General features: G+C 43.5%; 1 protein-coding gene across 2 annotated transcripts in view; it reads right to left on the bottom strand.

Annotated features, from left to right (window-relative positions):
- The window catches only part of LOC126398379 (pleckstrin homology domain-containing family G member 1), a 55838-nt gene extending 32418 nt beyond the window's left edge, over nt 1-23420 (bottom strand). The window contains exon 1 of one of the 2 annotated variants that reach the window (XM_050057665.1): nt 23251-23420. Coding sequence is in view for 1 of the 2 variants with exons in the window: in XM_050057664.1 (XP_049913621.1) it covers nt 11599-11608 (10 nt within the window). In the remaining variant the exon portion in view is untranslated. Of the gene's footprint in view, nt 1-11598; nt 12043-23250 lie in introns of those variants that run through there. The other variant, XM_050057664.1, reaches the window with a different exon arrangement.
- Nucleotides 23421-25396: the final 1976 nt, after the last annotated feature.

Genomic DNA, 25396 nt, shown 5'->3' with positions numbered 1-25396 from the left:
TGACCACCCGCCATACGAGGACCACAAGCCCTCCCTGAGTTGTCCTCAGTTCCACCCAAAGAAACATTTCATTTAAACACAAGCTACAAAAACATTTGATTTCTAATTTATTTGTGCAAGTAATAACTGTAAGTGAGTGTGAGCATTTTTGCAGAAGGACAGAGGAAGAGATTGAGTTTAATGATGAGATTAGGAGTGTAATGCTGAGAGCGCTGCACACAGAGGCAATGAATGAAAGCCCTATTTCCATGGACAAGTTTGTGTGTTTGTGTGTGTGCAACTACAGGGGTCTGCTTGGCGTCAAGCCGGTGCCAAACTGGCTCACAACCTTGCGTCTGTGGAGAGATCCGTTAAGATATGATTACCGGCTCCCAAGGCCCCACAGCCAAGCCAGCTGAAGTGAAACCACACATGCAGCCTATCAGACGGAAGCCTTCCAAGTTTCCCCCTCGACGTTTTCCAAGGTCTCGCTTCATGGAAGAGCCAGCTTTGACGGGAAGAACAGGGAGCAAATAAACACAGCGGACAAGCGGAGGAAGGACGGTGTGAGAGAGGGCCTCATACTGGCTCAGTGGGAGTTTGACACCACTCTTTATCATCAAAGCTCGATACACCGGTGACCCGGCAGCTCTGGTGTTGTGGCAACACTGGGATCCAATGCCCTATAGGACAGTCGCTCTCTCGCTGCCAGCAGCACCGGCTCAGCCTAAACCCGTCTCACTTCAAAGCATCAGAGATCACAGACTCACGTTCAAAAACATGAAATGTGAAACTGAGAACAAGCTCAAAGAATCCCGCTCTCTCACCTTTCAAATGGTACCTTGGAGGTCTTTTTGCCATGGTGACACCTCACTTTAGCAGAGGGCATGCCTGTTAGACTGGTCTGTGATGGAAAGATCACAGGTTTGATTCTGGCAACCACAACTGCACTGGTACCAGGATTAGAAACAGAAACTGCATGTTCCTGCTCTAGCTATTTGAGTTTTAAATTTAGGGGGTGCTTGGGGCAGATTAACAAGCTTAAAACACCACATCTAATGTGTAAACACCCTATAAAGCTGTTATGGTGAAGGTGTTACCATCCCTGCTGGCACGGGACATCAAAATGGCGTCAGAAAGACTTCTGATTCTTACGTCTGACAGATGCTACATTTTGGTTGGAATGGAAATCGGGTTGACAGTATTTTCAGTGCCTCACAGTGATAGTTTACATCATGACGTTTTGCAGCCGTTGGGTTTAGTTTTTCACACCTGATGATTAAATGTCAGTATTAAATGTTAAGATGACGTTGGCATAAGACATTTGGAAGACGTTGGATTTTGTTTACTTAACAACACAACTTAAAACTAACAAAATGTCAATGCAATCTGTCGTCAGCATTCTACACCAATTGATGTTTGCATTAGACGTTGTCCTGACACTGAATTTTGGTCACCCAACGTCACAACCTAAATTCAACCAAATACAAATGTCGAAAAGTAGTCGGTGGCTGGCTGGGACACAGCAGACATCAAGCAAAATTAGCATTTATTTAGAGTTGTGTTTCAGAGCACCTGATCAATGCTGAAGAAACAGTATAACATTTTTAGCAAAAATCGTTCTCTCACAGAGAGTTAGATGACAAGTTTGATACCACTGTCACTTCGGTGAGTCTGGAGGCAACTTAGCTTAGCATAAAGACGGTACCAGGGAGAAAAAATTAGCCTGGTTTTGTCAAAAGTTCAAAAACATACCTACTCACACCCAAACACTGACCTAATCGAGTAAAATTCACCTTTAAGCATCGTTTTGGTCTCCACCAACTCCTGATGGAAATATTTGTCTTTATCACTGCTAACTGCTCCACTTTCTTCGCTAGGTAGTTGCTAACTTTGTCTGTCTGCTGTTCGATGCCGGGCACCTAGCATACAGCTGGTTTATCACAGTTTATTTACGGAAAACGGCTGTCCGTTACATTTGTAAATTAGAAGGGCACTTAGCATAGACCTAAAACAAGGCCAACAGTCCTGTCTTCTATGATCGTTAAATCTGCAAGTGTGATGTCTGGCTATATTTCCAAAACTATTAGAATTATGTCAAACAAGTGCTCTATAAAGACTGCTTGCTATACAAAGTTCAAGCAACTACATGTATAGGCTATCTGTTCCTTGAGGCTACTCCAGGGGACTACTTAAACTTGACTGCTATCTCGCAGTGTTAACAAAAGTGAAAAATAATCATGCATCCGCCCCGTGAGTTGGATACGGTTCTTCCACGGCCCATGCTACACCAGTCCACCAAGTTTGATGAAACTCGAGCCTGTAGTTTTTCCGTAATGTTGCTGACAAACAGGCAAACAAACCAAACTGGAACATAAACTCCTTAGTGGAGGTACTGTAAGAAGGCTGATGAGAGAGGATTGTGCAGGCCACCAAAACAAAGCTAAAAGAGGCTCAAAAGGTCTGTCAAGCTGAGGGAACTGGTGACAATTACTTGTGGTGTCACAAGGAGCGGCACCTTTCACATCACAGTTAGTCATCTGATCCATTGTGAAGTATAAAATAGTGCAGGTTTAAGTCCATACATCACACATTGCAGTTTCCCCTTAAGTCCGTCCCTCTTCACTGAACAAGTTTGTTTTACACAGGAAAATAAAATGAAGTCAATTCCTGGTTACATAGTTCCTCAGAAGGCGACTAAGTGTTTTGTAATCCCGCGTCTGAAAAACAAGAATGAGGGGTGTCTGATGCGCTGAATCACCGCTCTCTCTAGTTTTAATTTCGCTCCGCTGCCATGCCAAGAAAAGCAGGAAGGAATTGGAGCGTCCAAAAACTGAAGTGGCATGAAACTGTATTTTCCTCAGACAAGTTTGGAACTGATTCACCGTGCATGTGTGTGTCCATCCAAATGTTTGCACTCCCAAGCCTGACCCACTTTTTAACAATTACAAATCAGACAGGAGAAGAAATCTGGTGGGTGAAAACAAAACACACACACAAACCAACAGCCTTGGCCTTTGGATAAACATCACGCTGCTTTCAAGTCACCGTGCACAATGAACAAAGGGATATATTATATTACACACCGTGACATTAATAGGTAACTGACCATTTTCTGTGCCCTTTGACTAATCTATGATATATATCCTTCCTTATCACAGTAGGTGATATATGTAAAGCTATGCTGTGTGTGCATGTTTCACTCAAAATGCATTACATTTATCGCTCCACAGATAACGCTAACTGAGCTAATAACCTAATGGTCCTCACGCCAGCTATTGCAGCTAGATATGGACGTGCAGAGTGTGCGCACGTGCAACCTGCACACACACAAACATACAAGTGCAAATACAGAGAGACCATGTGTTTCCGCTTGCCGTGAAACCCAAACATCACAAGGAGAGATTGCTCCATCTTGTGTTTGCCCAGCCCCTCCTTCCCACCTTCCAGCTTCATGTTTGGGGCACACCCTGGCCGTTTCCTGGGTGAACTGGCTCTTGAACACACACAGACAAACCAGCAACACCCCCCCAACAACACACACAGACAGAGAGCAAAGGTGGCCGAGCTTTAGTTACCTCCTGTCCAGATTATGTTCAACCTGATCCTTGTAAATGATCTCTAATTATGCTCCTGAGCATGCAGGTTGGGACTGTTTCTCCTCCGTGTGTGTATGTGTGTTTGTGTATGTGCGTGCATGCAGGGATTAGGATAGTGTGTGAGGGCTGTGTTTTCTAGCCAGACTAGAGGGAGAGTGAATCAGCGAGTGTCTGAACAAGCTGACTCCAATCTCTGGCTTTCATTTAACTTGAAAAAGACAAAGAGCTGGGGCTCTTTATTATTCAGCCAAAGTTTAATATGTTAAACATCAGGCCTGTCTGGAAGGCAAACAGCGAAGAGGCAGGAGGAACCGGACTGAAGACAGACGATGTACAGAACACAGAGGGTACAAAACACTGGCAAAATACTGTGAGTCATACGGGGTGCTTCGTTCTTTTGGTTTCAAGTAAACACATCTCTCATTTATTTTTAGATTAACAAATACCCGTACATGTATGTATGTGTGTTTACTTTTGATAGTAAAAAAAATGCTCAAATACTTCCATGGACTCTGGTACATATTCAGCAGCTCATCTGGATCATATCTATTTTTGATTACCGGCAGCATTTTAAGAGGTGACCTCATTTATGGTAAAATGCAGTGACCTTCCTGCAACAGGTTTTTGGGTGCACTACACAGGAACATAAAAACTGTTAAGATTGAAAGTGAAAGCGTTAGGTTTTTGTTGACTTTGAAAACAATACCTGACCAAACAATCCTCATGAGGATTGTCCCCACGAGGTCGATTGGAAACATCAGGCCGCATTCACAACAATGCGTACACACAAATCTGTGCTTGAACCCTACATATCAACGTTAAACACATAAATCCAAATTGTTTAATATTTTCTTACCTGAATTTGTTTGTACTTTGCGAGCAAATTTAAAACTGCCTCAGACCATGCATGCAGAAATGATGAAGGCCTGGCAGTCTTAGAAAATGTACATGTCAGGAATCTGACTGTAATTTTGCACGCACTGTAAGAACATTTCTACACACATATTAATGAATAAGGCCCATTCATGATTAAATTTCCATCTGCTATGAAACAATTAAAAGCTCCAGTAGAGCCACTGAATGCACTTTGTGGTGAGATGATTTGTCAAATGAAGGAAAATTGATTTAAACCAATCTGCCCCTTGAAAGATTGGCCCCTTAAAAATTCTGTAAAACGTCATTAGGTATGGCTGTTTTTATATATTGCACTTTATCTTCAGTTCCTCAATAATAAAGTGTTTCAAAGGGCTAGTACGATTCATCAGAGTCACACAATAACACTAACAAACTAACTGATTGGGGCAGAGGTAGACGAGCAGCTCCCGTGTTCAGCGAGTTAAAATTACTGTTTATTTCAATGGAGTCTGGCTTTGAAGAGAGCATAGAGCAAGTTTTGCTTACAGTTCCATCCTTACGGAAAGAGTTGTCTGTTTGTGAAGTACTGACCATATGACTGGATAAATGAGACTTGGATTATACTGCACAAGCTGTGTGAGAGTTTGTAAACACATGCTTTGACATAGTTTTGCTGTTTTTAAACCTGGACCCCTATGACTTCAATTCATCAAGAATTTTTCTCCATTTTTGGATTCCTCGTTCACTGTGAAGACATGCAAGAAAAGCAAAAATTTCTTCACAAAGTCAACGTAACACAGAGTGAGTAATTGATCTAAAAATAATCATTTGAGGGGTGAAGTATTCCTTTAACTCTACTGAAGATGACAATATAGCGCACAGTGAATCAACAAACACCTATATGTCAAACTGACCATGAGAATGTTACGTGTGCACATATATGACGAACTAATAACTTCCCTCCATTGGTGTAGTTAGTCCACCTTGAAAGTCCGACTACCAGTCCAGCCAGGTTTAACGACTCATGCTACACTTAACTCGTCCACTTCAGTCGCACTCTTTATGGTCACCTGAAGTGCTCTTCATCCTGGAGTGGTCAGCAAACAGCTGTGAGCACCCTCGCCTCTTTACGACCCTGATGATCCTCACAAGTAGCTCAAACAGCGCCAACAGCTCTGTGAGTGTTTTGTAACGGGCATGTGAACATCCCACGCGAACGTTTAAACCACAAACAAGTTTAAGATATTTCAGAGAATGATGTCATATGTAGATGGATGCAGAACAGCTGCAAAAGTTTTCACTGTGTTTATTTTAAGTTGCATGATGTCCCTAATCACTGGGTTTAAAACAAGCGTAATAAACTAACAACGTGTAGTACGCCTGTTCCAGCAACAAAGCCTACACGCCACTTCCAGGGAGGATCCCTCAGCAATAAAACTCAGCCTCTGGAAAAATCAAAGGGGGGATTTCGTACTGAAAAGCCTAACTTCGGAAAATACCCACTTGGTTTGGGTCGCTCTGAAGGCTCACATTAGATCTGGCTGAACTCTGGATGGCATTTTTACACAGAGCGAAGACTGTGTCGTGCAGGAGGGGGAACGGTTCAGGTTCAGTTCGGAGAGCAGGAGTGATTACAGTGACCAATGACAGGGCACTGCGGATTAGGCCGCGCAGACCGCACAAACCGCAGACTTGCATGCACTTCCTCTCACGCTACACTGCTTGTCTGCATTTGGGTGTCGGGAGTCCATGCAGTCATAAATTTTGGGATGCATTGGGACGGTTCAAGCGGACTCTTGCTGAAATAAGTAGCGGGCAAACTTATGTCTCCCATGTGGACCCTCATGGCAACACGGATATGGAAAGTTGGCTTTAACTCTTGGCTTTGGATAGGGAGTATTACATTTAATCAACTTCATTCAACTCTTAAATGTAATCACAGAGACCTAAATGTGATTCCAAAAACAAAATCTGTGTAACATGACCAAAATCAATTAAGTTCAAAGGAACTGTCGACATCAAGAGGCAAAGCAAATTTGCCTTCAAAATTGGTAATCCTTGACATGCAACTTTGCGCCTTTAACCAACTGCCAACTGTCTTGACGCTACTGCCCTTTAGAAAATGGAAAGGAAACAATTAAGGAAGCCATTTTATTAGCTGTTTTAAACCATCCAATTCTATACAAGTCTACTCTAGCAAATGAGAAGCAGTGCCAGTAGAGCATTCCTCTTCATATCCGTTTTGCCGCAAACAAAACAAACCGCAACCAAAGGCAGCCTCTGCACAATCCACACAGTCGTCACTACATCAACAAGCCTCCAAACCACTTATTTTGTGCACAAATTAAATTCACTGTTGAACTTTCTGATGTTTAAGAAAGAGGAGGAGGTTCATTCTGGGAAAGAGGAACATCAACATCATAAATCTGCATCAGGACATTAGCGAGGAGAGACCAGGACAACAGGCCATGTCAGACTTCACTAAAGTCACTGTCACACTGTTGTCGCTTTCCTTCTTCCCAGCCTTTCTTCCTTCTTCCTATTAAACATTCAAATTCAGAATATGTTTTTGCAGGTCATAAAGTAACGCCAAGTTCCCCGTGTCATATGAGCTCCACAGGACATTCCTATGGGCTCAGACCATGCCTCTCCAAGCATATATTTTACTATGTAAAAATACACACTGACCAGCCTGTGTGTATTGCTACGGACCACCAGGGCTCATATTTGCATTTGGAGCATGTGTTCATAACACACCCTGTTCACACTCAAATTACTGGGTCTCATCTGAAAGGACTAAGTGGATATCACAATGGGCATCTCGAAGCTCTCTCAACAATATATACGACTCTTAGGGGTAGTTTTAGGAGTTTTAATCCTTTCAAATCATCTTAATTGTTTCCTGAGTGCAATTTTCTGGACATATTTTAATTAAATTCCAAATACAGATTCAGGATGCATGCAGAGAAGCCAGCTCCTGAGACTTTTGTAAGAGGGAAATTAAATTAAAATGGAAGATCCAATAAGAGTGAGCAAATCTGAGACAAAAACAATCCAGAGAACGTCCGAATAAAACAGGCACAGTAAGAAATAGTGCCATATCTGGTGTCATAGAAGATATTTAATACAAAAAGTGTACCAATTTACCAGCCGAAAATTGGTAGCTATTGGCCGATATTCGCACTGTTAACTTCCACTGGCTTATCAACAAATGAGACGACAGTCACCGATGACAGTGGACGATGCTCATCTGTTGCGTCACATCAGTTTTGCTGCGTCGGTTATTTGCAGTCAGTCTCGGACAACCGTTGCAACACACCCAGCTGCTGATTCGGAGAGGAAGTGACTGGCTGGACCCAACTCTGGTATGACGTTGGACGACAATGGATGCCGTGCGCATATGTGATTTGTTCTCACGTTTGCTTTCAGTGAGCGACTGTTCAGCTCTGCGTCTCACATCTTGGACAAAAATAGAAAAGACTGAGCTGCAACAAGGCAGATATGCTAATATTTGAAAAGAAAAACATGCATCTTAATAAGAAGTAGGCTAAAAAGTACAACAAAATAAACTCATCTGCATCAGCTATCGGCCAAATGTTATTCTAAACATCGGTATCTGTCAGTGCATCCCTTAATACAACATTCTGTCAACTGATGTCCTCTAACAAGCATGTCTACTTAGAGTAGTCTAAATAAAACAGCTATATTTATCAGAAATGACCTAAATCTGAATTAAAATACTGACACTTTTGTCCCTGAGTGGACTGAGTTAACCAGACAGGATATGACCACACACTTTGTACAGCTCACGGATCCTTTAATCAACTTTGTTTGTCCCTGTGTGTTCTTGTTTATGCTGCAACCAGATGGCAGCTGAGTTCAGTGCCATGCAGATTATTGCTGACTTAACAAGTCCAGCGGCACAACAAGAATTACGGGAGATTGTTTTCATGCGAGTACAAGTTGGAAGTGAAAGCACTGCAGAGGTTTCTGTGCTCACTTTGGCAGCATCTTGATAACACTTTGAGCTGGGATTTAAAAAGACAAAGCAACGGGGTAAACACGGCGAGAAGAGGACATGTGCGACTGTGAGAGAGTGAGAAATGAGGAGGAGACGACCCAAAGGAATGAAAGTAGGAAGACGAGATGAGAAGAAAGGCCAGAGGTCAAACACCGCCCACTGCCTTGCTTTTTCTCTTTTCCATTTCCCACTCGCTCTGTCTCATCTTGAATCCCGCCTTTTGTAGTACTCTGATGCTTAAAAGTTTTCTCTATCACAAACCAATCTATCAAACACCTTCATCTCTTTAGTATCACATGCAAACTTTGTTCAACAGCAGCACAATGAGGCATCTAATTCCTCGCTGTCCAGTTAGTTACGGCCTCACATCTTCCGCCGCGTCCACTCAAAGGTCAGTCTCCATTTCTGATAGAGACGCAGGCCTGATCTCAACTGACGCTAAGGACCTTAAAGTGTCACTCAGGATTTCACACCGCCGCCAAACAACTGCAAAGAAGCTGGGACAAGAAGAGGAGAGAGGGCAGAGGTGGGAGAGAAGGAGAGAGGCGAAGGATGGGATTGGAGACAGGAGGCGTTTTCCGCTGAGCAACTTATCACTGGACCAACAAAGAGCTGCGCTGGCCGGTGGGACATACATTATAATGCAGATGTTTCGGAGGAAGAAAAGAGGAGAAAATAAGCGTTCTTCCTGGGTAGAGACAGGAGTTCAAACTTGCGACCTAATAAACTCATGTAGCTTTCACTGCCTCACAAAATGTGGTTAAAGTAAACACACACACAGCTGGGAGGCTAATTAGCAACAAATGGCTTTTTCTCAGATAAAGTTAAACCATGCACAGTTGCATTTACACGTTACATGCAGTGATCAACACCCGCTTGTCTTCAGGTTGTGTTTACGAGATGTGAGTTAAACCCTAAAGTCTGGCAGAGCTTCTCTGTTTGTCACCGACACTGTGGACATCAGCGAGGAATGTGCAGCAGCTCTGAAGCTGACGGTGTTTAACCACAGTGGGGAAAAAAAAATGTCCACCTGCAAACTTACACCCCCCTATTTTCGGACACAAACTCTCACACCCACCCTTGGGACACCCAGGCGACCCTGGCTGCACACACCCTTGCCTTCCCTTGGAGTGTGACACACTAGCCTCATTCTCTGACCCGTTTGGATCGCGGCCCAGAGGAAAAAAGATCGCCACCCGACTCTTCAGTCACTCTCTGTGAAGTCCTGTCGCTCCTCCACACACACACACACACACACATGGGTGGACACTGAAGCATGAGATTGGAAAGCTATTGATTTGTTTTCTATATCAGACAAAAAAAGGACCTGCCCCCTCCCCTCCACCCAACCAGCCTCCACAAGACTGCAGCTCCTTGCACGTGAGTGCTCGGTATGGGGGGCAGATGTCCTCCCCAGAGGACTGGGCGAGCAGGGTGGGAGGAGGAGGACGGAGGGGTCCATTGTCTCCAGCACCTCTAAACCAAAGAGTTTGCTCTAAACAGTAATTATTCCCCCCCCACCCCTCCTCCTCTTCTTGTGCTCTCCTCTATCCCCATTTGCAGGCACCCCCAACTGCTGCCCTCAAGGCTCTAATTTGGGTCACAGGCTGCAGAATGGCATCTTAACACTCAGTCAAACCTACACCCGGCAAGAAGAGGCCGACACATGCGCCTGCCTTAAGAGATATGAGTCGATTTTTTTTTTCTTTTGTCTAGAACCATGCACAAAAAGTGAGTCACATTTAGCTAAACACATACCACAAATTAGACTTCTGCAGTGCCTGCATTTAAAGGAGCAGTGTGTAACATTAAGGGGGATTTAGTGGCATCTAGCGGAGAGGATTGCAACCAGCTGAAACGTCTCCCGGTTAGAATTCCTTCAGTGTTCATTGATCAGGAGGTTTTTAACAGGAGCCGAATTATCCACACTGGTGTCCTCCTCTCCAAAACAAACAGACCAGGTGGTTAAAACTAGTAAAAACAGTGAACAAAGTAGTTACACCTTAAAATCTGTGTTTTTCTGATGCTGTTCGGCTCATTGCGGAGGGGCTGCTAACTATGGTGGCCAACACAAAAATACAAATGGCCTTAGAGCCAGTCAGTACGCTTATATAACATAAGAGAAAATCTAGTTATTGCACAAGTCCGACCAAAACTGGACTTTTAAAATACATGTTAACATGTTAGTCCGACTGAAATTGTACTAAATCAAAGGTGTCCTCTCCTCTCCAAAACAAACGGGCCAGGTGACCAGGTTCAAAAATGCAAATGCATAAATGCAAATGGCCCTATTTAGAGCCAGTCTTTGGCATGTCCGATCTGGGCTACTGTAGAAACATGGCAGTGCAACATGGGGATCCCTGTAAATAAGGACCCACTCCCTATGTAGATATAAACAGCTCATTCTAAGGTAACGAAAACACAACAATTCTTATTTTCAAGTGATTATACATATACATTTCTTCCACTACATCCCCCAAAATCCTACACACTGAACCTTTAAATGACACCCATAACTACCAACAAAGTAAAACATTAAACCACACAGAAAGCTGTGTGCACCATCAACTCAGCATCATCAGGAACTGAACCCTCGTAGTCTGCGAGAAAGCAAACACCCTCCATTCAACACCAGGGGTGAGAAAACAACCAGGAGACGCTGTTCATACAACTGTACCGCCCGAGAGACGGACGCTGCAGGGGCACTTCACACAGCGCTGTCAGCTGAGGAAAAAAATATCACACACACACACACACCACACAAAAGAGCCACCAAAACAAACAGCCAAACCATCAATGGCTAGTAAAAGGAACTTGTATTTATAAGTTGCTGTGTGAAGTTTTGACCAGACGGCACTTGAAAAGAAACACTTTTTGTGTAATTTTGCGATGCCACACATGATGTCTAACTCTGATCATCATCAGTAGCTTCCTTATTTCACCAAAGAGACAGGATATTATTCTACATGAAGATGATTTAAGCATGTTTGATGAGGTTTGTAGACATGCAACACCTCCTGACAGCAAAATCTAGTCCCCACCACATCATAGACTCACTTCACCTCCGGTAAAACTTTCAGAGTGTCTGTAATTTAACATGCTGGGAAACATCACTGAGTATATTTGAAGGAAGAAAAAGCTTACCGGTAGGCATTGCGGCTTGGCTCCAATTCAACAGAAATTAGAGAGAGTTTTTTAAAAAGTGAGGCGCAGGTTTAAAAGGAAAGCAGGATTTCCCGAGCAGGTCACATATCCAGAGTATTCCAAACAGTATTCCCAGCAGAAGCCTGGAAAGAATTCCCTTAGATTTCCCAAACTGTCCCAGTCATTGTGAATCCTCTCTCCTGGAGCAAACGTGCAGTCCGCTCCTCCAAAATAAACACAGGAGCATACACTCTCAGGTTTTCTCCACACACACTCTTCAGGCTGAGTCCTTCTCTCACTTCAGTTTGCTGAGGATCTCCTCTGTCTGAATGCCTCTCTCCCTCCCTCTCTCCTGTGGCAACACATCCACCGCCTGCATGTGTGTGTCTAAAAGTGTTCATGTGTGTGTTTGCATGTGAGTGTGTGTGTGTCAGAGTGAATGGCCTCTGCTCTCTCCTGCTCCCTCCCTGCTGGGTATTCCCCTCCCCTTAACTCCTCCTCCCTCTCTCCCACAGCAAATTACAAGGAGCTGGGAGTTCCTCCTCTCCTCTTTCCTCTCTTTCTTTCCCTTCTTTTATCTTTTCCCCCTCTACTTCATTTCTGCCTCTTCTTCTCCTCTCCTCCCAAAAATCTAACTTTTAAGCTCAGTCTGCGACGCTCGCGGGGCTGGCGACCCTTTTGTGTGTGTGCGTCTGCTGCAAGCTCAGCGGGGCAGCTGAACTGCTGCTGCTGGCGCACAGCTCCAGAGATCACACACGTACACACACTTTACAAGGAGGAGAGGAGGGGGTTACGGCTGATCAATAGGGCCGGGAGCCAGCTCAAACAAAAGCTCCTCGTCCACTGCGAGACACTGCACCGCTCATTGTGTCCGAGATCAGAGACAGGCTGCGCAGATTGAGCGCACAAAATGTCAGAAGTGGGATTCAAGATGGACATGAACATCAGTGGGGATGGACACAGATGAACGACAGTGGTTCCCAAACTTTTCAACTTAAATAACTCTTTTTAAATCCATACTTTGGGGAATAAACTGTTGACATGTTTTTAACAAAACACATCAAACTTTTCAATGCATCTGTGTTTAAAGGCACAGGCCAATTAGGTTCAGTTAACTCGTCGTCATCATCAGAAGTATTTTGTATTGAGCTGCATTGAAAAATTGAGATGTGGGACATTTAGGAGCCAGGAAGTGTTTGGTTAAAGACACTGAGTTGCATTTTGGTAACTGTAGGAATGTTTCCGGAGCTTGACTCATACAAAGGAGTGAAAATTAGGACGTCTCAGCCTCTGTGACCATCCCTTGATTTCAATATATGTCTTGTAAGTCCCCGATCTTTATAGAAGTGCAATACTCAATCCCTGGAGTGCCACTTTAGCGACAAGAACTTTGCTTAAATAAAAAACTACACCCACATTAATAAGTTTACATTTCAGAACAGCATTTTAAAGCAAAAACAATCTCTAGTGTTCACACAAGCGTTTTAGCACCATTTCAGATGATCTACGTCCATGCTAACACCCCTGAAAATGCATATCACATGACCATTCAAGTACACAGGGCATGTGTATGCTGACTTAAACAGGAAGCAGGTTGTCTACTCTGTGGTTGCTTGCTTAGGTACAGAAAATACAACAAAAATGGCGAAGGCCAGAGATTTCCTAAGTTGGACTGAAAATAAGGTGGAACTGTAAGTGAAAATATCACATAAGTATAATGTGATCAAGATGGTGGAAAACAGATTGGGAGCCGTTGCAAAGCACATATCAGAGCGTCTCCAGGAGCATTATCCATTGCCGGAGGAAGCCATGGCAGTGGGAAAGGAATAACATTACACACACAAGAAGGATGAACTCACAAAAGATACGTAGACCTAGCTTATAATGTTTTGGCTTGACATAAGACCCAATCGGAAAGCTAATGCAACCATCGTTTTCAAAAGTCTCAGTTTCCGCCCATCCAGACTAAAACGCAACCCCCGAGTTTTCAAACTAAAACAGGGTCAGCAGTGTTTTCAAAGGTCTCCATTTTAGGGATTCTAAAATTCCGGGTTAGTGTGGACGTAAACGTAGCAAAAGATATGCTGTTCAAAATAAAAATGTATTAGTGTGAATGTAGCTTTGGTTAGTCAATGTATTACAACAGGAAATATTTAAGCAAGGACATAAAAATTCGAACAAGTATTCATTGACAACTTTTAATAGACTTACAATTTCCAATCCTTCTCTATACCGAGTATAAAAACCTTTTTGTTTGATACCCTGCTCTATCTAATTGCCACTCCTGTCACCAGCTGCATGTGTCTACAGATTGTGACCAGACCAACCAAAGTTCCTTGTTTTAACTGAATACTTTTGAGGTCTGAGAAACTAAAATATCCAATAATTACAAGAGAAAAAGCAAAGAGTCGAGGACAGTTTAGAAAAATAAACACAGTCCGTTTTGTTTTTATCCTAGGGCCTCTCAGATTCATGCTGTGACCCCTCACAGGTGTCCTGATCCCCAGGTTGGGACCCTCTGCTCTAAAAGTGTATAATTCCGGAAAGCAGTTATAGTTCAGGACAGGCCATGTGTCCCGCGAGGAAGACACACATGAGACAATGGGCCCTCAGTCTCACGCACTAAAGCAAATGTGTTGACTATTTGTTGTCCCTCTTTAAGGACAGGGACTGGTCCCAGCAGCATGGGGTCCTGCTAACACCACCCCCTTCTCCTCAGCAATACAATAATAGAGACCCCCTAGACTACCCTCACACACACACACACACACACACACACACACACACACACCATCCACAATGAGCACCTCTAGCTTGGCAAACACACAGTCCTCGGTTCAGCCAAGCACGCCCCGTTGATGACAGAAACCTACAGCAGCAGTCCGGCTTATCTGATGCCCCCCGTGTGCTCCGGCGGCCTCCACGCCACTCTCTGCAGGAGATCGACCACTGAAACAATATTGTTCCTCTTTTACTGGATATGACAATCGCTATATGAGCTGCAACACATGTAGACACAGTGATTTAAAGGGGGATGAAAGGGGAGACGTTGAGGCTGAGGGTGCTGATAAAAATCAAAGATTAGCTCAATGTTTTGGCTGCAGATTTGATCCAGCACGAGAAAACCTTCTTTAGCAGTCTATCTTTTCTTTGAAGAGAGAAACCTTGCATCATCTTGAGGTTGGTGCTCCAATGATGATAATTTCCATTACTGATATAATCTGTTGATTATAATTTATTAATCATCCAGTCTGTGAAATGCCTGATGTCTTCCTTGGTTTTGGCTGTCTCGAGGAATAGTGCAACATTTTGTTAAATGCACTTGTTCACTTTCTTGCCAAACGTTAGATGAGGACGTTGATACCAATCTCATGTCTATACACTAAATATGAAGCTGGAGCCAGAAGGTGGTTAGCTTAGCTTAGCATCAAGACTTCAGTGGCTTCTAGCTCTGAGTATTTGCAGACTGAAACCAGCTCCCATGTGCCAAGTGTGAACCTGTGGTTAGGATTCCTCAGGAGCCGAATGATCCACAGAGGTCTCCTTCTCTCCAAAACAAACTGACCAGGTGATTATAACTAGTAAAAGTAACACATTAAAAATATTTTATTTTCCTTACGCTGTTCGGCTTGTTGCAGTGGGGCTGCTAACTATGGTGGTCAGCAAGAAAATGCAAATTACCTATCAAAAGACAGTCAGTACGTTTACAGGACATTAGTGAAAATCAATATGTGTTAGTCCGACTAAAACTGGACTTTTAAAATACATGTAAACATGTTAGTCCAACTGAAATCGTACTAAATCGAATTTCTCAAAGTCGGACTTACAAACCAAGTTAATGTGATTGGGAGTCGAATTACTCAGCATGTATACAGTCAATCAGACCCAAACTGTTCGAGGCGCTCAGTGCATTCTCCACAGGTTCCACTCGCGCTTTGACCCCCAAGTCGAAAGCATTAAATGCGTAACAGAAGAAGAAACCAGTAACAATATGCAGAAGTCTACATTCAGAGTCGTGCATTATTAGACAGACAAAATGTTCAGAGCTGTAAAGTTGTCCACCATGGTACCATTTTACCACTAGCTAACCGTAGCTAACTTGTTTGCCCATTGTTTGCCCTGTGACGAAATGGGTCAACTGGAAAAAGGTCCAATACTAACAAGGTGAAGCAGAGTCGGACATACCTCTGTCAATAAGCTGATTCCCCTCCTGTGCTTGTAGACTGGGAAAAGGACAGTAGTCTGATGAAATGGCCTAGTCGAGCTGTAACCATAGCTTGACGAAACTGACATTCAGAACCTCTAGCCAACGTAATCTTGCCCATGTCTGTAATTTAATTTGGGGTTTTTTTACGGTTTATTACTACCTTCCCCACTGTGTGTGTTCATGTACCGTCCCCTTAAAGACACACTACTGCGTGAAGTCACAAGAGTCCGTCCCATCCAGTCCACAACCTGAAAGCAACATGGAGGAGAACTCAAACACCGAGCCAACTGAGCAACTTCAGCAGCTTGTACCAAAGAGAAATGGTGTGTCCGTCATTTGGGTACATTTTGGTTTTCACAAAGACGACACTGTACCGAAAGAAATCAAGTGCAAACACTTTGGGAAAACATTTCAGCAATACCACCAATTTGTTTCAGCACTGGGCTCAATCACATTACCGAATATGAACAGTGCACAGCTCAAAAAAAAGAAAGAGTCTGACAAGCGCCCAGCAACAAGTGGCTCCACAAAGCAGCTATCGATAACTCAAGTATTTACAAAGGCTACACAATATTCAAATGATCAAAAATTCAATAAATAAACATAAACAGTTCATATGTGTAAGTTTCATTCAATTATTTTAAAATTACAAGATAAGATTTGCACTCCATCAGAAAAAATATCCTTGCTTCAATGGTTGAGCATATTTACAGCACAAACCTTGTCAGTGAACTATGATGGCAAAAACAAAATAGTCGTGCAGTTATTGCAACCAAGGTAAAATGTTTGATCAATCGTGATGTTAATTTGAGGTCATACCACCCAGCCCTACCCTGGACCTTTAACTGATTATCAAACTTTAAATTGACTTAAGAGTTTCTGCACTACTAGCGGTCAAGTCAATAACATGTTTTTTCCCTCTGCAGTGCGCCCAGTGCGCCACACTTCTCAACACCGGCACCCTCTCTTGGCTCTGCTCCAGTGTCATTCCCCTCTCGCCTGTCATCCCTCGCCCCTCAGAGAACAGCTCTCCCGACACACCTCCCTCCTCTTCTCAGGGATAAAAACAAGCTACACACAGACAAACACCCTCCCAAACACCCTCCATGCACCCAGAGTCAGAATTGATGGTTTGAGAGTTTGCAGTGTTGCCAAGATGATTGGGAGCCATAGCGCCGTGGTGGTCACTATGACGACAGCGAGGCATTCATCTCCAGGGCAGAGTGGCATGTGGAAAGACAGTGAGGGAGAAAGAGACAGAGGGCGGGAGAGAGGGAAGAAAATGCTTATTGTCAATAAACCACTCCGTTCCTCATAACACTCGGGCAGTGCAAACAGTGAGGCAGGGCACGGGGTTCATACACACTCTATTTAACTTTTACTGGTGCTCGCACACACTCGCACAATCGCTTGTTTTCCAACAGCATTGTAAACTCTGACTTGAAAGGCCACGGCCTCTTGAAAATGTTTTAGTGTGTGCGTGTAATCGGAAATAAAAAACTGTCCCTGTGCACTTAAGCATGTCCTGGAGGGACAAGGGCTGTAGGCGGAGAGCTTATTTAATGGTTGTTATTGCAGTGGGCAGTGTGTGTGTATGTGTGTGTGTGTGTGTGTGTGTGTGTGTGTGTGAAATCAGGTCCAACCTCTCGTTCATACAGCCTGACAGCTTCTTCATTTTCTCAGCTGTCCACAGTTTAAAGTGAAGGCTGTTTCTGTGGTAACGTCTGCAGCACACTGGAGGACTGAGCCGGGAGAATACAGAGGGAAACAGATTCAGACTGAGAGAGACTGTGACTAATGACAGGAGTTTGTGGGTGGAGGGGTCATTCATATACAGTTTCCCCCTCCCTCTGTGACCCTGTCTGTCTTTGTCATTGCTGAGATGGATCATCTGCAGACACCCTCTCCTTCCTTCCTTCTTTCTTTCTCTCTCTCTCTCTCTCTCTCTCACACACACACACGCACAGACTCTTAAAGTGTCACAACCCTTAAAGCTTTTGTTCTTGCCGCCTGAGCTCTTCATTAACCCCTTAACACACAGTTTTGTGCCTCTTAAGTAACTTTAAGACTGAAGAATTCATTCCTCACACTCTGACAGTCTGACAGATATTCTGTATCCGACAAGTCCTCCAAATGAAACTACGAAATCCATCATTAGTCCATGCTATCTCCACATGTGACAACACTGTGGTTAAGGTTTGGTTTAGGGTGCCCTGTTTGGTACAGTTCAGTCGAACTCAAGTTTGTTTGCCCCCTAAGAGCGGTTCATTTGGGCAGGTGTGAACACAGCAATCACACTTGGATGCACACCAAAACAACCAGACTGAGACCTTCTTGAAGAGGTGGTCTCGGTCCGGTTACAAACGAACTCTGGTGCGGTTCGTTTGTGGTGAGAACATGTTCCGACCTCGATCTGAACCAAATGCAGTCACATGACACATTGTTTGGGTTAAACATGAGCATGTTATAGTCCTGGAGGAGTCCTGGCCGCGCCTCGTTTTCAAACTGTATGGTTTGACTAAAATGAACAATGACAGCAATATAGTCCACGATGAGCAGCGCTAAAATCAACCTGCGTAGTTGTCCCTCCATTGTGACATTAGAAAGTGTCACATTTATCTTGCAAGTGTACTCTTCTTCAATGCTTTGTTTACTTCCTGGATTTTTCCAACATGGAAATTCTGACCAGTCAAGAGCAGCTTTCTCACACAAGGCATTTGATCTGGTCCGCTTGTAAATGCTGCCGTGAGAACACGAACCAACTCTAGGCAATTATGCATATTTGTAACAATATTAGTCCCTGAGTCAGACCAAAGCAAAACAACTCTCGGTCAGACAGCACCCTTAGGCACAAAAACAAGTTACATAGCTTTAGGGAGAGATCGTGGTTTGGTTTAAAAGAAGTCCTTAATTAAGGGTTGGGTTGAAGTGAATACATCCGTAAGGTTAGGGGACCTTCATTGCCATGGTTACAGTTTTTGTTGGAAACAGGAAATTAATTCCTATTCCTTTTCAGACATGAAATATAAATTTTGTTGCTTATTGAAAATCTGTTGTGTATGTTCACCGTTATTTATTAGCTACTTTTGTTTTTTCTGTTTACATAGTATTTTTTTTTTCTTTAAATTTTCTAAATCAGCTGTCTCCTGTGTTAAAGTCTATTGTTTTATGGCACTATTCAAACATTAATTTACCAACTTAATAGTCAGAGTGGACTGGCAGCCAGTTTCTTGTTACGAGGGGGATATTCTGCTTTGTTTCAGCCTAATGGTACGTATCCACAGAACCCGTCATTTCCATGCTTCCTATTTATTGTCTATGTAAGTGGTCATGCATTGTGGTAACGCTGCGTTGCGTTTTGAGAGACAGGGCATCATTTGCATGACGTTGAATTTAGGCTTCTTTATGCAAATCAGGGACGTTGAGCGCACGTCACCACCACTGGAAACTTTTAAACCATACGTTGTCGATCTACAATGAAGACAGATTCAGCAACTGCATGGCTTATATCTTGCCCTAAAAGTTTTCAGAAACACATTTTGGTGAACATTTCTTTGCTATGACAGAAAGTTTCCAAACGAGCTGCTATGTTGAAATCTGGGAGAGAACAGCCCACAAGACAAATAGTCCACCCATCAAGCGTCCAGTGTTAGGGAGGAAGCACAATAACAAACCCCTGACCCGTACCATAACCCAATGGTTTCCAACTGGCCCAGATTTCTCCTTAGTCATTAGTTCGAGGTCCCACAGGTAAATGCAATCAGCATCATAATTGTGTTTGGGAACGACTGCCATACTGATTACAATCAGTACGAGTGATGCATCTGCCTTCTTTATTTTCAGTTGATACAAAAGAGGTTGCAGTTAGAGGCAAGTAACATTTTCACGCCAATACCAAAATGCAAATGCTAATTTAACGCACTGAGCAAGTTGCATAAGATGGGAATATCAATACCACTATTTGTGCACTAACTAAGAAGCTACAGCTAGCAGCTGGTTAGCTTAGTTTAGACCTGCCTTGAATCTGCCTAATGGATCCGACACCTGATGTTTTTAAATCACTGAACACTCTCATGCAAACTGAGACACAGGCGACAACAGGCCTTTTTACTGGGAGACATTTAACATGTCATAATATTGATGATTTAATCTGGCTGCTTCAGGTTCAGGGTCCTGACACTGCGAATACTGACTCACTGTCATGTCTGACTGGAACAAATTTTGGTTTTGAGTAGTGATCATTGCTCCAACGACAGGTCTTTGAGGTTCAAGAGGTTAAATTCCCTCTGTTAAGTGGCACTTCTACTTCAGACTTCCCTTCAGGCTGATGTGAGAAAGTGGTCTACATCCCGTTAGTGATGCGGTGCAGCACACTTGTTTCAGCACATTTGTCTTATTACATCAACAGAGTCCATAAATCATGAGCAGATCTCTGGCCAACAACAACCAGTGAGAAACTTTCCCCATTCTCTGTGCCGCGGCTGATTTCATCTGTGTCAAATCTACAATCCTGATTAACTCTGTAATATCCCGTATTGATTCTCCCTTTCTCAGATTTATGAGGTTTCCAGATTCACGGACGGTATTCCCTCGGGCCGCAGCAGCCTGCTCGCAGTGCCAGGACAAGTCCAGGAATTTCTGACTCCTGCCGGCCAGAAATCTGACTGAGGCAGTGGTTTCAGCTTATATAAGAGCAGGAATCCCTCAAAACTGGCCGGAGGAGCATCCAGGAAAACAAGGAGCGTCTTCGCCATTCCAGCAGACTAAACAACAGCTACACAGAAATAACTACAGCTACTACGTCAACAACAACAAGGTCAACACCCGCAGCTAATGATAGAGAAGGGTGGCACCACGGGCCGTAGCAGAACCCGGGGAAAGTATTTACGATGCGAGATAATGTCAGGATAAAGTATGCGGGGAGTTAGGTTCACATTAACAGATGCAGATAAAAGAGCAGAAGGAAATCAGAGGGAGGAGTAGAGAAGAAAAACAGGTGGTTCACAGAAACTTTCATTTCTCATAGGTGAATATTATTTGGCTGTGGGGATTTCTTTAGAAATCAAAAGCAATACACTGCTAATGTCCACTGTGTGTATGTATATGTGTGTGTGTGTGTGCACGCAGAGTTATTGTGTGCCGAGTGAATACGTGAGCATGTGTGGCGGATACAGGGAGGAAGCTGTGTTTGGCCTCAGATTAAAATGCAGGACGAGGGTCCCGCTCCAGGAAAGGAGACCAGCAGAGCGCAGACATAGGGACTTTTGTCCCATTAGGGAAACACGTGATGCTTACTAAAATAATACAGTTTATTAGATGAAGAAAGAGGTTAAACGCACTTCAACCGTCTCACAAGGATGAAGACACACCTGGCGTCAAAATGTTAGCCCTAAAATAAAGTTTGCTTTAATGTGTGTCCAGTGTACTTTGGTCTCTTCTGATAACACAGTGTATATATGGTGCTCCTACTTTATTTACAATGCTATGAGGAAACTGAATAATATATTTCTTAAATGTGTAGTAATGTGTTTAATATGCACATTTATATCATGGATTTGTTAAGAGCAAAAGAAAAGATTTAAAAGTGATTAAGGAAGATATTTGTCTGTAATTATTTTTCTTATATTTATTTTTTGGGGGTAACCAAAGACAACACGGTAATGTATATCAAATATATCAAGATTTATTTATATTGTCCACTTGATTGGTTAAACTGATATAATGATAAAAGTAGATAAAGTAGACATTAGTGACCTATTAAGCCTTTCAGTACAGTAAGGTAAAAAATAATAAAGGCTTTTGTCCCCATAAAATGAACCACAATGACACAGTCTAAAGCAGATTCTAAAAATTGTATCCCCCCCATTTTCTCTCTCTTAAAATAAAAATACTAAAAGTGACCCCACACTGGCGATTCTACCTCGAGATGAACACCAACCACTTACGGAATCCTTCTACAAACAAACAAACAAACAAAAATCATAAAAACAAAGGCAACAAAAGTCTTGCAAAACATAAAGTTTAAAACTATTTGCCTCTGAAAATCTCAAACTAGTCTACATAAAACTTTAAAAAATTAAATATACAACCACTTTAAAAGGGGAAACACCCCAAACCACACGGTACAATAAGGTAATAAAATAATTTGACAGTTAAAATAATATAAAAAAAGGGAACAAGTGATATGAAATCCCATTTAGAGCACTTGTTATCTGGATTTGGTATTTCTGAAAAGTGTGTATCTGGATCGGGGTGATCATCAGTAATATTTTAGATAGTTTTACCATTATAAATACTGGAATATAATCCAGATTTAACCACATAGTACACAGCATACAAAGGAGACTGCGACTAAAAATGTTAAAAGTCTCGTCTGACATAAAACCAACAAGTACAAGACACCATAACACAGTAAAAAAAATAAAGATAAAAGTGTAAAAAACAGGGTGAGATGACCAAAAAGTCAAGTGACAAAAGCCATAAATCTGAATCCCTAAGATTTATGGCGCGAGTCACCCGTGACAACAAATGAGTTCATCCCATTTTCTCTGTAAATGTGTGTCCCTCAGAAGCTGGGTGCTCCAGTTAGAGCTCCCAGAATGAGGACACACCACAAAGGAGAACACACACATGTGCACACACACACACACACACACACACACACACACCAAACACTTAGGTAAGAGTGTGAGGGTGGCTGTTTTTAAACTACGCTCTAAAATAACTATGCTTCGGGTAATAAACTGCGACAGGAAGGTGTGTTAAAGAACGTGCATCCAGACGATAAACACAAGGAGCTGGATGGAGGGTCATGTGGAAGATGGAAAAACAGAGTCAGACAACAGTCAATCAGACAGTCTGATGAAGAGCTTGTAGCCTGAAACGTCACCTCGGGGACAAATATATGTTCATGGGAGCATTAACTAGTGTGCGGACTGTGTTTTTCCGTCAGGTAAAACTGACAAATCTGTCGTGTCCAGTGTTAATCATCAAAAAGTCCCTGTGGAGATAGGGCACATCTGTTGAAGCTATATTCAGACTTCAGCTTCTTCTAATGTTTTCCTAACAGAAAGCGCTAAAACTGCAAAGCCAAGGCTTAAAAACACCTGCAACACCATGTTAGTCATCATCTCAGACACACAACGTCCACCCAGCACTGACTCCCAGGCTTAAACCCAAATTGCAGCAGTCTGACACGGTTCCGAATCAGACAAGTGGGCAAATGTGCCATTAGAGTAAATTGAAACTTTGAGCTGAGTAATTGGAGGTCAGACAGGGTTTGGCGGAGTCGACCTCTGCAATTACGATTAAATAAAGAGCTGAGCTGTTTGGGAGGAAAAACCTCTGCACCGTGACATTGAAGCGTGTTGTTAAGCAGAGCCATTTTAAACCAAAAACCGAGGCCATGCTCTGTCCTGGAAGTTTAAAACACAAAGACAACTCACCTCAAAGAGACCATTCCCACAATTAGCCTTTCCTCAGCTGCCGGTATCCCAGTATCCTGTCACAGGTTAGATCCATGTCCACGCATTCGTAAAAAGTTTCTCACTAAACGTACAGTCTTAGAAACGCTGACTGGCTTCAGAGAGGTAGGTAGGGCTCATGTCAAGGCGGCCCGGTCCGTGGTCCACCCCTCTATGAGGTCAGTTCAGAGAGAAAGAGAGACACTGAGAGGAAAGAGGGGGGAACAGATGGAAGCAAATCGCAACTGAACTGACTGCCCACTGGGAGGGGAGGGAGGGGAGGGGGGGACGGCGAGGGAGAGAAGAGCTCGCACATCCAAGCAGCCCACTTCCTGACCAATTACTGCTGCAAGACTAGTCTCTCTCTGCCTCTCTCCAACCGGGCCCTCGCTCCCCGCTCCTATCTCACTCTGCGGTGTGGGATCGCCGCGAGGACTGGAGAGCGGCCAGCACTGCAGGCGACACAAGTGACAGAAATTAACACTGCAAAAAAAAGGCGAGAGCGGGCTGTCGTTGAAACTGTGACGAGGAGAGAAGTGGGGAGACAGTGATCGAGAATTAAGGGAGATAATGGTGTCATCTAGTGTGTGGTGGGCGAGACAGAAAGCTGATGCAGATGAGGAGAGGAAAAGAGGGCAGCGCAAGGACAAGCCGTCTCGTCTAACCCCGAAAAACACGACAAGTGGGTCACATTACACACAGCATCACTTTAGAGCCTCTATTTCTACCACTTTCTCAGTCTTGACTCCTCTGTGTCACTTTCAATATCAGACCCTCCTAGATGTAAGAGGTAGAGTCAGGGTAGAGGGTTGGACTGCCCCCTAAAACAGCCAGCGAGCACAGACCACACGGCTCAGAGCTCAAAGTGCAACCTGCTGTGAGCTGGTGAGCACACACAGAAAATATCCAAGCCACTGGTCATTGTGTGTGTGTGAGTAATTTGGTCATTGTTCTGCATCCTAACAGAGCAGGATGGAGGAAAGTCCCCTCTCTCCGAGCCAGTGGCTCTTGTTCCTGCCTCCTGGCAGCAAGGCTTCCTGGGATTGATAAAGCAGCTCCTGTCAGCTCACACACTTTCTCACTTCCATGTTTTTAAGTTTTTCCAGGGAAAACAAAACTGCACGTGGTCTCTGCGCGATCGCCGACGGTGGCGAACATTGACCTTTGATAAGAAACCACCTGGGATGCACTTAACTCTGAAAATAAATGACCTAAATCTTCTTAAAAACATGCACAATGGAGCGCGCAGTGACTTTCAGCACACGTCAATTAACCTGAGGCACCTTTTTAACCCCCGCTGTCTGTGACCTACTGTCGCAGTGACCAGTGACCACACAAACAGAGCTGATGTGGGTCAGCGACTTGCTGCTGCTGTTATCCTAACCTGGATAAACCCACAAACACAGCGCCGAGTCTTTGTAACCCAACACCACACCTTGCACTTTAAAACATGCAGAGACAATGACAGACGATAGCACCGTGTCTAAGGAAAAACAAGCTGATAGCCAGCTGCCAACTGGTCCTTCTTATCATTGCTTTCATTCTGCTTCGAGGATAAGATGGGTGGAGTTTACTGGAAGTGGCAGGTAGCTTGTCAGACAGAGAAATTTAGACTAAATTGACTTTGACGGGTTCCTGTGATTGGGGAGAAAAAATAAACTTCAGGCACTCATGCGTGGAGCAGGAAGAAATGCTGCTCACATTAAAACACCAACTGGCTTCGGCCCTAAGGTCTTCGTCAGGGTGCAGAAGGGTGGACATGAGTCAAGCAAACATTTTATAAACTTGGTAGGTGGTGTCTGCCAATGAATCAGCAACTTCAGAACAACATAGGATAGAGATTCTGTCTTTTTCTATGTGATGGATGTACTCTTACTGGCCACTTTATTAGGTACACCTTGCTAGTACCAGGTTGGACCCCTTTTGCCTTCAGAACTGCCTTAATTCTTGGTGCCACAGATTCAACAAGGTGCTGGAAACATTCCTCAGAGATTTTGGTCCATATTGACATGATAGCATCACATAGTTGCTGCAGATTTGTCGGCTGCACATCCATGATGTGAATCTCCCATTGCACCACATCCCAAAGGTGCTCTATTGGATTGAGATCTGGTGACTGTGGAGGCCA

The sequence above is a fragment of the Epinephelus moara genome, chromosome 12 (genome assembly GCF_006386435.1).
Source record: "Epinephelus moara isolate mb chromosome 12, YSFRI_EMoa_1.0, whole genome shotgun sequence".
Lineage (NCBI taxonomy): Eukaryota > Metazoa > Chordata > Actinopteri > Perciformes > Serranidae > Epinephelus > Epinephelus moara.
The sequence above is the reverse complement of the archived record's forward strand: the minus strand, read 5'-3'. Positions and strand labels throughout refer to the sequence as shown.